Genomic DNA, 12,924 nt, shown 5'->3' on the forward strand with positions numbered 1-12,924 from the left:
GGTTAAATTACCACTAAATTACATATATTCTTTGAGACATGTAATTTTACTTAATGAGAAACCTTTTCATTGACATCTGATGTTCGTTCTCTAATAGGGACCAACACTTGTACAGCAGTGACCCATTATATGTTCCAGATGACAGAGTTTTTGTTACTGAGATGCAGGTTATTCGGGAAACTCTATGGTAAGACCTATACACATAATTAATCTTCTAGAAGACTTTACTAATGAGAAGCAGAATTTTGGTTTTTTAAAGAAAAGTGTTCAGGGGTTTTTCACATGCAAGCTAGAAACGGTCCAGTAGGTATGAAACAATACAGTTCCCAGTGGGCACCTAAATTTGGATTAGGGGGCCTAAGAGCCCAGATTTCAGATGCAACCATGGAGATGTGACATTTTGATTTGTTTACTTCTTTTCCATCTTAAATAACTAAGTATATTATTTAATTAGATTAGACCATCATTTTTTTAATATTTGAGTTCAAAGCAAGCTTCCTGGCTTGCTGCTTCCCGCTTATAATAGACAGCATATCAATGAGAGTTAGCTTCTGCCCCGTACCTGGAAACCAGAAATCTAAGAATTTAGATTGTGTTCACACAAAAATGAAAATGAGAAATGCAGCATATAGTGCTGTTACTGCTGAGATTTCCAGATTCTGATCCACATCATATGTGATGGTCCAATGCTTGGACATACTGTTTTGGACTTCTCTCCAAGATGATATGCAAATATCTTGTCTTAAGGTAATCAGATAAAAAGATTCATGTCTTCTATTTTCTAGTTATCTGACCTCTTCGCCGCCCCTCCCCCCCCCCGATTCTGAATCTGGCATTAAAATTTCTTAGGCATTACTGTAGTGAATATTTTTCTAGACTTAAAGTACATTCATCTTTTTTATTTCATTTCAGGTTACTTTCAGGAGTAAAAAAGCTCTTTATATTTCAGTTGATAGATGGGAAGGTAACTGTGAGAAACAATATTATAGTAACTCATTTGACACATGTAAGTTATTTGTATTTATTGTAGTTAAAATTAAATAAGAGGGTTTATTTTATAAATATGATGGTGGTTATATAACTTTACACCCATTTTGCAATATTAAAATTACTAAATATATTTAAAATCCAAAAGGCAAAATTAAGTTGTCCATCTTTACAATGCTTAGAGAATTCTTTAATATTGTTTGTGATGTTCATATTTAGTTTTGACTTGATTTGTGTTTTTTGCTTTTTATTTCTGTCATTCTGTATTGGGAAAGCTGTATACTGTAATGTGGTTGCCTATAGTACATTTACCTTATATGTGTTTTTAAAAAGTATAAGCCACATTTCTGTGTTCTGTAGAAAGTAATGCTTACACTATTTCCTTTGAATATAAAACTAAATATTTGTTTTATTACTTTGTTTTCTGCTAAGCATACTGTTTAAAACAGTCACAAAAGAAATATTTTACAGTGAGGGGGATATGAATTGGATTGTGTCCAGGAGACTGACTGAAGTAACTGTCGTTTGTTTCTATTGTAGAGCTGTTTACGATCAGTGCTGGAACAAATAGCAGCATATGGCCAGGTTGTGTTTCGACTCCAGGAGTTCATTGATGAAGTCATGGGGCACAGCTCTGAAAGCATGTTACCTGGAAATGGTTCCATTCCTAAGAAGTCAACTGAACCGCCCTTTAGGACGTACCAGGCTTTCATGTGGGCCCTGTACAAATACTTCATTAGTTTTAAAGAGGAACTTACGGAAATTGAGAAGTGCATCATCAGTAATGGTATTTAAATATTCTTCCCTTTTACTCATAGGATACATAACTCATATTTTGAATGCAGTTTAGGTTATTAATTGATATAATGTTTGAAAATTACATGGCAAATAAGTAATTCTCATGACTACATTCATTTTTTTAAATTATTTTAAATTTGTGTTTTCAAGCCATTCATATCTCTAAAAATCCAAAAAGTACAGAAAGATGTACAGTGAAAATTCTTCCTGCCACACCAGTTCCCCAGCCCAAAGGCAACCAAGTAGTCAGTTTCTTCTGCATCCTTCCAGAGATAAATTAGACATGTACAAGCAATGCGTATTCACATATGCATGCCTAGTAGTCTATTCACTGCTCTCTTCAAATTGTTTTCTAATTTAAATTTTGAGGATTATACCATACATGTATATAAAGAGCCGCCTCATTCTTTTTTACAAGTTGGTGTTTTGTTGTATGGATATATCGTAGACCAGTCTCATTTTGATGGACATTTAGGTTGTTTCTGATCTTTTGCTGTTGCCAACAGAGCTGTGGTGATAACTCTTACGTGCATGTAATTGTACGTGTAGGGTGCAAGTTAACCTATCACGTAAATTCTTAAGAGTGGAGTTGCTAGGTCAAAGAGCATGCAATGACATGTGATTTTGATAAATATTGCCACATTGTTCTCCACAGAGGTGCAGATAAATGACTTTACATCTTGCTAGGATGTAAACAGGTATATGAAGACCTGTTTCCTCACACTCTTGCCCACAGTGTGTTATCAAACTTTGTGGTCTTCACCAATATGACAAATGTAAAATGGTAAGCCAGTGTAGGTTTTTTTCTCCCTTGAATTTTATTTACAACTACTGCAAAAATAGTACAGAAAGGTCCCACGTTCCCATCACCCAGCTTCCCCCAATGGTGATACCTTGCGTAATTATAGTATGTTATCAAAACTAGGAAGCTGACATGGGCACAGTACGTTAACTAGTCTGCAGACCTGACATGGGTTTCACCAGTTTTGCAGGTTTGTGGTTTTTGGAAGGAGGGAATAATATCTTTGTGTATAGTTCTGTGACATTTTATCACATGTGTGGATGCATATAACCACCTCCACGTTCAGGATTCAGAGCTGTGCCATCCTGTTGAAGGAACTGGCTCTTGCCGCCTCTTTTTAATCCCCACCCCCACTAAAACAGTCACCCACTGACTCTGTTTTTTATTTGCCCATGTAGTTTTAATTTGCGTTCTTTTATTATGAGGTTGAGTGTCTTTCTATGTGTTTAAGAATCACTTATATTTCTTTTTTTTTGTGAACTGTCAGTTCCTTTATAAATTATTTTTCTGCTGAGTTGTCCCTTCTTTCTTTAGGGACTTCTTTCTTTAGGGAAATTAGTTCCTTGTGATATGGGATTAAAACCTACCACCCTCCAGTTTGCTGTGCCTTTCCGTAAGTGGCTTAGCATTTATATCACATTTTGAGTGCGAGTATTTTTCCTTGCTAATGAGTTTGATTTCTTGATATTTGCAGATACAACAATAACTCTTGCAATAGTGGTAGACAAGTTGTCACCCCGACTCGCTCAGCTCAAGGTTCTGCACAAAGTGTTTAGTACTGGAGTAGCAGAAGTTCCACCTGACACTCGGAATGTTGTTCGGGCATCTCACCTGCTCAACACGCTGTACAAGGCCATTCTTGAATATGACAATGTTGGAGAAGCCTCTGAGCAAACCGTATGTGGGACCCTTGTCTAGTCTAAAATATGTGACTCTGTTCTGCTCAGCCAAAAGAGTGGTGGAAAGCCGGTCATAGCTCTTTGTAAAAGTGATGCTTAAATCATGGTGTATCAGGCAGTTGTTCAGAGTTTTTAAATTAGCTTCTAAATTCGAGACTGCAGGAAACTGGTTTTTCAGCTATGATTTCCAAGATCACAAGAAGGATAAGGTAAGGACAAAGCAAAACGTAAAAGCAAGGTGTGAAAAATACCTGGCTGAGGGGCTGGTAGTGGTTAAGTTCATGTACTCTGCTCCCGTTGCCTGGGGTTCGCTGATTTGGATCCCAGGCACAAACCTGCACACCACTTATCAAGCCATGCTGTGACAGGTGTCTCACATATAAAATAGAGGAATATGGGCACAGATGTTAGCTCAGGGTCAATCTTCCTCAGCGAAAAAGAGGATTGGCAGTGGATGTTAGCTCAGGGCTAATCTTCCTCAAAAAATAAATAAATGAAAGTACCTCGCTGACTTATATAGATATTTGCAATAACCCTTTCTTAAATAAAAATACAAATCTATTATATGAGGTGTCTAGAGTAGTGAAATTTATAGAAACAGAAAGTAGAATGGTAGTTACCAGGGATGGGGTGGCAGGGAGAAAAGAAAAGGGGAGATGTTTAATATGTACAGAGTTTCAGATTTGCAGCATGAAAATGTTCTGGAGGTCTGTTTTCACAGCAATGTGAATACACTTAACACTACTAAGCTGTACACTTAAAAATGGTTTAGATAGTATATTTTATACTATGTATTTTTTTTTTGTTAAGATTATCATCATTTACAACCTTGTGAAATTTCAGTTGTACATTATTGTTAGTCATGTTGTGGGTATACCACTTCACTCTTTGTACCCTCCCCCCACCCTCCCCTTTCCCCTGGTAACCACCAATTAGTTTTCCTTGTCTATATGTTAACTTCCACCTATGAGTGGAGTCATACAGAGTTCGTCTTTCTCTGTCTGGCTTATTTCGCTTAACATAATACCCTCAAGGTCCATCCATGTTGATGTGAATGGGATGATTTTGTCCTTTTTTATGGCTGAGTAGTATTCCATTGTGTATACATACCATATCATCTTAACCAGTCGTCAGGTGCTGAGCACTTGGGTTAGTTCCACATCTTGGCTATTGTAAATAATGCTGCGATGAACATAGGGGTGCATGGGACTCTTGGAATTGCTGATTTCAAGTTCTTTGGATAGATACCCAGTAGTGGGATGGCTGGGTCATGAGGTATTTCTATTTTTAACTTTTTGAGAAATCTCCATACTGTTTTCCATAGTGGCTGCACCAGTTTACGTGCCCACCAACAGTGTATGAGGGTTCCTTTTTCTCCACAACCTCTCCAACATTTGTCACTCTTGGTTTTGGATATTTTTGCCATTCTAACAGGTGTAAGGTGATATCTTAGTGTAGTTTTGATTTGCATTTCCCTGATGATTAGTGATGATGAGCATCTTTTCATGTGTCTATTGGCCATCCATATATCTTCTTTGGAGAAATGTCTGTTCATGTCCACTGCCCATTTTTTGATCAGGTTGTTTGATTTTTTGTTGTTGAGCTATGTGAGTTCTTTATACATTATGGAGATTAACCCTTTGTCAGATAAGTAACTTGTAAATATTTTTTCCCAATTAGTGGGCTGTTTTTTTTGTTTCAATCCTGTTTTCCCTTGTGTTGAAGAAGCTCTTTAGTCTGATGAAGTCCCATTTGTTTATTCTTTCTATTGTTTTCCTCATCTGAGGAGTTATGGTGTCCGAAAAGATTCTTTTGAAACTGATGTCAAAGAGTGTACTGCCTGTATTCTCTTCTAGAAGACTTATTGTTTCAGGCCTAATCTGGGTCTTTGATCCATTTTGAGTTTATTTTTGTGAATGGTGAAAAAGAATGGTCAATTTTCATTCTTTTACATGTGGCTGTCCAGTTTTCCCAGCACCATTTGTTGAAGAGACTTTCTTTTCTCCATTGTAGGCCCTCAGCTCCTTTGTCGAAGATTAGCTGTCCATAGATGTGTGGTTTTATTCCTGGGCTTTCAATTCTGTTCCATTGATCTGCGCACCTGTTTTTGTACCAGTACCATGCTGTTTTGATTACTGTAGCCTTGTAGTATGTTTTGAAGTCAGGGATTGTGATGCCTCCGGCTTTGTTCTTCTTCCTCAGGATTGTTTTAGCAATTAGGGGACTTTTGTTGCCCCATATGAATTTTAGGATTCTTTGTTCAATTTCTGTAAAGAATGTCATTGGGATTCTGATTGGGATAGCGCTGAATCTGTAGATTGCTTTAGGTAGAATGGACATTTTAACTATGTTTATTCTTCCAATCCATGTGCATGGAATGTCTTTCCATCTCTTTATGTCATCATCAATTTCTTTCAAGAAAGTCTGGTAGTTTTCATTGTATAGATCTTTCACTTCCTTGGTTAAATTTATCCCAAGGTATTTTATTCTTTTCGTTGCGATTGTGAATGGGATTGAGTTCTTGAGTTCTTTTTCTGTTAGTTCACTGTTAGCGTATAGAAATGCTACTGATTTATGTGTGTTGATTTTATACCCTGCAACTTTGCTGTAGCTGTTGATTGTTTCTAATAGTTTTCCTATGGATTCTTTGGGGTTTTCTATATATAACATCATGTCGTCTGCAAGCAGTGAGAGTTTTACTTCTTCATTGCCTATTTGGATCCCTTTTATTTCTTTTCCCTGCCGAATTGCTCTGGCCAACACCTGCAGTACTATGTTGAATAGGAGTGGTGAAAGTGGGCACCCTTGTCTTGTTCCTGTTCTCAGAGGGATGGCTTTCAGTTTTTGTCCATTGAGTATGATGTTGGCTGTGGGTTTGTCATATATGGCCTTTATTATGTTGAGGTACTTTCCTTCTATACCCATTTTATTGAGGGTTTTTATCATAAATGGATGTTGGATCTTGTCGAATGCTTTCCCTGCATCTATTGAGATGTTCATGTGGTTTTTGTTTCTCATTTTGTTAATGTAGTGAATCACGTTGATTGACTTGCAGGTGTTGAACCATCCCTGTGTCCCTGGTATAAATCCCACTTGATCATGGTGTATAATCTTTTGGATGTATTGCTGTATTCGGTTTGCCAGAATTTTGTTGAGGATTTTGGCATCTATGTTCATCAGTGATATCGGCCTGTAGTTTTCCTGCTTTGTGTTGTCCTTGTCAGGTTTGGGGATCAGAGTGACGTTGGCTTCATAGAATGTGTTAGGGAGTGCTCCATCTTCCTCAATTTTCTGGAATAGTTTGAGAAGGATAGGTGTTAAATCTTCTTTGAATGTTTGCTAGAATTCTCCAGAGAAGCCGTCTGGTCCTGGACTCTTATATTTGGGGAGGTTTTTGATTACTGTTTCTATTTCTTTACTTGTGATTGGTCTATTCAGATTTTCTATTTCTTCCTGATTCAGTTTGGGGAGGTTGTAAGAGTCTAGGAATTTATCCATTTCTTCTAGGTTGTTCAATTTGTTGGCATATAGTTTTTCATAGTATTCTGTTATGATCTCTTGTGTTTCTTTGGTATCCGTTGTGATTTCTCCTCTCTCATTCCTAATTTTATTTATTTGAGACTTCTCTTTTTTTCTTAGTGAGTCTGGCTAAGGGTTTGTCAATTTTGCTAATTTTTTTGAAGAGCCAACTCTTTGTTTCATTGATCCTTTCTACTGTCTTTTTTGTTTCAATATCATTTATTTTTGCTCTAATTTTTATTATTTCCCTCCTTCTACTGACTTTGGGCTTTGTTTGTTCTTCTTTCTCTAATTCTGTTAGGTGTCGTTTGAGGTTGCTTATGTGAGATTTTTCTTATGTATTGAGGTGAGCCTGTATTGCAATGAATTTCCCTCTTAGGACTGCTTTTACTGCGTCCCAAATGAGTTGGTATGGCGTGTTTTCATTTTCATTTGTCTCCGGATAATATTTGATTTCTTCTTTAATTTCTTCAATAATCCATTGTTTGTTCAGTAGCATGTTGTTTAGTCTCCACATTTTTTCCGCTTTCCCAGCTTTATTCTTGTAGTTGATTTCTAGTTTCAGAGCATTATGATCAGAAAAGATGCTTGATATTATTTCAACCCTCTTGGATTTATTGATGCTTGCTTTGTTTCCCAAGATATGGTCTGTCCTTGAGAATGTTCTGTGTGCACTTGAGAAAAGTGTTCTATATATATCTATTAAGTCCATCTGGTCTAGTTTTTCATTTAATTCTATAATTTCCTTGTTGATTTTCCGTCTGGATGATCTATCCATTGGTGTTAATGGGGTGTTGAGGTCCCTTACTATTATTGTATTGTTGTTAATGTCTCCTTTTAGTTCTGTTAAGAGTTGCTTTACAAATTTTGGTGCTCCTGTGTTGGGTGTGTATATATTTATAAGTGTTATGTCGTCTTGGTGGAGTGTCTCTTTGATCATTATATACTGTCCCCCTTTGTCTTTCTTTATCTGTTTTGCTTTGAAGTCTACTTTGTCTGATATTAGTATAGCGACACCTGCTTTCTTTTGTTCATTATTTGCTTGGAGTATTGTCTTCCATCCCTTCACTCTGAGTCTGTGTTTGTCTTTGAGGCTAAGTTGTGTTTCCTGGAGGCAGCATATTGGTGGGTCTTGTTCTTTGATCCATCCTGCCACTCTGTGTCTTTTGATTGGAGAGTTCAGTCCATTTACATTTAGAGTGATTGTTGAAATGTGGGGGCCTACCGCTGCCATTTTATCTCTTGTTTTCCGGTTCTCTTGCATTTCCTTTGTTTCTCGTCCCATGATTTTTGGATTACTAATTCAGGTATGTAAATTTCTGTATTGGGTTTCTTCTTCTTTGTAATTTGTGTCTTTATTCTTGTTATTTGTTTAGTGGTTACCAGGTGGTTTGTATAAAACATCTCATAGATGAGATAGTCCATTGTCTGATAGCCTCTTATTTCTTTGAATTAAAATGTTCCATCCCTTTTCTCTTGCCCTTGTAGGTTGTTATTGTCAGATTTTTTTTTCCTCTTCTTTCTTGTGTTGTGAGTTTGTGGTTAAAATGACAGGGTTATATTTATTCTTGGTGTTTCCCTTCCTTTTATCTTTAATGTTTTATTTAACTTTTGCTAACCTGTTCTGATGGAGATCTGCTACTTTCTGTTATTATCCTTCTACTTATCTCCTTTGCTCTTGGTTTTGTAACCCCTTTCGTTTTTTTGATTTTTCAGGTATGAGGGTTTTCCTGAGCATTTCTTGAAGAGGAGGTTTTGTGCCAATGAACTCCCTTAACTTTTGTTTACCCGGGAAAGTTTTTATTTCTCCATCATATTTGAAGGATATTTTCACTGGGTAGAGTATTCTTGGCTGCAGGTTTTTGTCCTTCAGAGTTTTGAATATATCATTCCACTCTCTTCTAGCCTGTAAAGTTTCTGTTGAGAAATCTGCTGATAGCCTTATGGGGGTTCCTTTGTAGGTTATTTTCTTCTGCCTGACTGCCCTTAGTATTTTCTCTTTGTCGTTGACTTTTGCTAGCTTCACTACTATATGCCTTGGGGTTAGTTTTCTTGCATTGATAAAGTTTGGAGATCTCTTGGCTTCTGTTACATGAAGTTCCATCTCTCTCCCCAGGTTTGGGAAGTTCTCAGCCATTATTTCTTTGAACAGGCTTTCTGCCCCCTTCTCCTTCTCTTCTCCCTCTGGTATACCTATAATCCTTATGTTGCATCTCCTAATTGAGTTGGATGATTCTCGGAGAGTTTCTTCATTTCTTTTTAGTCTTAGTTCCCTCTCCTCCTCTGCCTGCAGCATTTCTATATTCCCATCCTCCAAATTGCTAATTCTGTCCTCCATATTATCGGCCCTACTGTTCAGAGAGTCCAGATTTTTCTTAATCTCCTCCACTGTGTTCTTCATTTCCATATTTCTGTTTGGTTATTCTTTATAGTATCAAACTCTTTTGTGACATAGCTCCTGAACTCGTTGAATTGTCTATCTGTATTTTCTTTTAACTCATTCAGTTTTTTAATAATGGCTGTTTTGAAGTCATCGTCATTTAGGTTATATATTTCATTGTCTTTGGGATTGTTTTCTGGGTATTTGTCATTTTCCTTCTGTTCTGGAGATTTAATATATTTTTTTCATACTTCTTGATGGTGTAGATTTGTGCCTCTGCATAGAGAGAGAGTTTAGTTACTGCTTCCACTTGTTTCTACTGGTGTGGCAGGGGAGCAGCTGTTTAGACTGCACTGACCAGGAACCCTATCAGCTGTTGCTAACTGGACCTGGGCCCCTCCTCGTAGTCACAGTGGTCCTGTGGGGTCCCTCTTCAGCTGTGGGGGCAGTCGCAAGGGGGCTTCATACTGCTGGTGCCTACTGTTGCAGACCACCTAGACGTGCTCCCTCCTTAGGGTCTGAAGCGGTGTTATGGGCTTTCCCAGCGGCCGGGAGCAGGATCACCTATATTTGCAGCTCTGTCACTGTCGGAGCCCACAAAATCTCACTTGTTATCATATCACTTATAGGTTACAACAGAGCTATGGGTATCTTCTGCAGTCTGTGGTTAGCTCACCTAGCTATGCTACTTTTGCCCCAGGGCCTTCCAGCCTTGTGATTGCCGGGCGGGGCCAGAGTCTGTGAGTCCAGTGGCAGCTGGCTGGCTGCTGCCCTGCCAGGGATTCTCCTCTTTGGGACCCTCCTGGCGTTCTGAATGCTGGGTGGAGCCTCTCCACTAATGGCAAGTAGAGGCTTTCCCTGCTGCCGGAATGGGACCCTGGAGTTTCCCTCTGGGCCGTGGAGGCGGCCGCTAGAACTCCACCTAGCCCCGGTCCTTTCCCAGGAGTTCTCCGGGAGCCTCTTTCCCCATCTGGGGGACAGCCGGAGTCTGTGAGACCGGCTGCAGTGGTGGCTGACGGGCTGCTGCCCCATTGAGGATTGTCCTCTTTGGGAGCCTCCCGGCGTTCTGAATGCTGGGCAGGGCCTCTCTGCTAATGGCGAGTAGAGGCTTTCCCTGCTGCTGGAACGGGACCCTGGAGTTTCCCCCCGGGCCGTGGAGCCAGCCACTGGCACTCCACCCAGCCCCAGTCCTCTCCCAGGAGTTCTCCGGGAGCCCCTTTCCCCATCTGGGGGACAGCCAGAGTCTGTGAGACTGGCGGCAGCTGCTGGCGGGCTGCTGCCCCGTTCAGGATTCTCCTCTTCGGGAGCCTCCCAGTATTCTCAATGCTGGCAGGGGCCTCTCCACTAATGGTGAGTAGAGGCTTTCCCTGACGCCGCCAGTGTGGGACCCTGGAGTTTCCCCCTGGGCTTAGGTGTAATCGAGGGGGCTTAGGTAGGGCTGTAGTCACCTGTTTCCACCGTCGCTCCTCTGGTGTGCGCACCCTCCTGCCCTTGGTGTGTGGCGATGTTATGGGGGAGTCCGCTGGAAGAAAGCCACTCGCAGGTACTAGGCTGTTCGGGGGTCGGGGGTCAGAGAGTTTTCATCTATCTCCACCTCCTCCCAGGGGGATGTCCGTCCACCTTCCGATGTATAGCAGCACGGGTCTCTCAGGCGTCCTGAGATGCTATATGGATATCCTTTGTTAAGCGATGAATGTCCAATTAGTTGTAGATTCGAAGGGGGAGAGACAAAGAAGACTACTCCTATGTATTTTTTTACAATTTAAAAAAATAACAACCTAACTAGAGTCTGTAATCTAGGAAGCTTCAGGTTTGTTTGAGTACCTATTTTAGGTGTGTTTCCTAGTTTGTCGTTGTACCTGTTTCTCACTATTTGGATACTACGCTTTAATATAAAGAAGCTTGATTTCTTTCGCCTGTGCGTTTTTTTTTTCCTGTTGGGAGCTACAGTAGAATGAAATCATTTCCTCATTCTTAATGGACACTTTGCTAGTAGCACTATTTAGATAGGGGTAACTATATGAATTTAGACTGCCCAGGGTAGAGCTGTTGTCCATGGTTAACTTTTACTCTCAAGAAGGTCCTGGTATGGACTACAGACAATGTGGTTAGCTCATATTTAGGTGAATTTTTCATAAGGATTTTATAGCACATGTTTTGGATTTTTAATTTATTACTTTGTTCCAGAAAACTCTAAAGGCATTTCAGAAATGTTCAACCCTCATTTTGTCCAGAGATGAGGGATTTCTGAGAATGAACTTTGCGTGATCTCTTCTCAGGTCTCCCTGCTCTTCTCTCTCTGGGTGGAGACAGTGCGGCCCTACCTGCAGACTGTGGATGAGTGGATTGCACACGGGCATCTGTGCGACTGCGCCAGGGAGTTCATCATCCAGAGGTGAGGGCCAGCGACACACAGCACAGGAGACACACTGAGCACTGGTTTTACCCTTTTTTCTCTCACGGGAAAATTGTTCACTTTGAGTAGTTTCAAGTGATACTGAGGGAGAGCAGTTCAAATGACAGAGGTGTGTTGCTACCATACTCAGGTTCTGTTGCATTTTTATAGAAGATGTCATGTACCAGCCAAAAATAGTCTTTTTCCAAGTTTCTTGTCAGTTTACAGCTCTGCATAGCAAATTATATTTCTGAATGATGGTGTGTTTATGGCTGGCTGGTATGGTAAAAGGTGCACTGCTTCCTATAAAATGAATTTAGATGATATCAAATGACTTCAGCTATTCCCATTATAAATTACCAATAAGATAAGAGATATGAAAATAATACAGAATATGCTTCTAATATATTTGTTTCTCCAAATTATTCTTTTTTCCCTTCTTAGTATACTGTATAGTAAAACAAGGAAAAATCTTAATCCACTTATGATTCCTCTTCAGTTAATTGACTGTTCTGAACAGAATCATAGAAACTGCAACACAGAACTGTTGGCACTCTCTTAACTCAGTTTTAAGTTGTGCAGTCTGTTTAGATAGAGGTTTTTATTGAGAGCAATCCATTTAATTCAAGGATAACTTTAAGTCCTTAGAACTCTGGAAAGGTAACCCTGTTTACTCAGTGCTCATATAAATGAGCTGGCCTGTCTTTAACTAAATCTTGCATCTGTCATTATATCCTGTTTCATCTATCTCACATGAGAACTTTTGTAAAAAGGGGATTCTGACTGCTTTTAGAGAGTGATAAGTGACCATCACTTTGTTCTTAAGAATCTTTGTGGGGAGGGCCTGGCCCCATAGCATGGTGGTTAGGTCTGGGGCACTCTGCTTCAGTAGCACAGGTTTCCAAGTTCTAATCCCGGGCACAGACCCACACCAGTCATCAGCTATGCTGTGGCAGTGGCCCACATACAAAATAGAAGAAAATTGGCACAGATGTTAGCTCAGGCCTAGTCTTCCTCAAGCAAAAAAGAGGAAGATTGGCATCAGATGTTGTCTCTAGGCCAATCTTCCTCAGGGGGGAAAAAAAAAGAATCTATGTGGTAAAAAGATGTGGAAGTCTGGAGGTTACTTTCACAGGAGACGGCA

The 12,924-nt window shown here is 39.7% G+C and overlaps 1 protein-coding gene across 1 annotated transcript in view; it reads left to right on the forward strand.

The window, feature by feature from the left end:
* Window positions 1–97: 97 nt before the first annotated feature.
* Window positions 98–12,924, forward strand: part of LOC124234638 (gamma-tubulin complex component 5) — a gene marked incomplete at its 5' end in the record, with an annotated part of 29,744 nt that continues 16,917 nt past the window's right edge. Inside the window, 5 exons of the mRNA XM_046651955.1 lie at window positions 98–187; window positions 913–1,006; window positions 1,528–1,774; window positions 3,282–3,484; window positions 11,665–11,780. Coding sequence (XP_046507911.1) covers window positions 98–187; window positions 913–1,006; window positions 1,528–1,774; window positions 3,282–3,484; window positions 11,665–11,780 — 750 coding nt within the window. The remainder of the gene's footprint in view (window positions 188–912; window positions 1,007–1,527; window positions 1,775–3,281; window positions 3,485–11,664; window positions 11,781–12,924) is intronic.

The sequence above is a fragment of the Equus quagga genome, unplaced genomic scaffold, assembly GCF_021613505.1.
Source record: "Equus quagga isolate Etosha38 unplaced genomic scaffold, UCLA_HA_Equagga_1.0 98291_RagTag, whole genome shotgun sequence".
Taxonomy (NCBI): domain Eukaryota; kingdom Metazoa; phylum Chordata; class Mammalia; order Perissodactyla; family Equidae; genus Equus; species Equus quagga.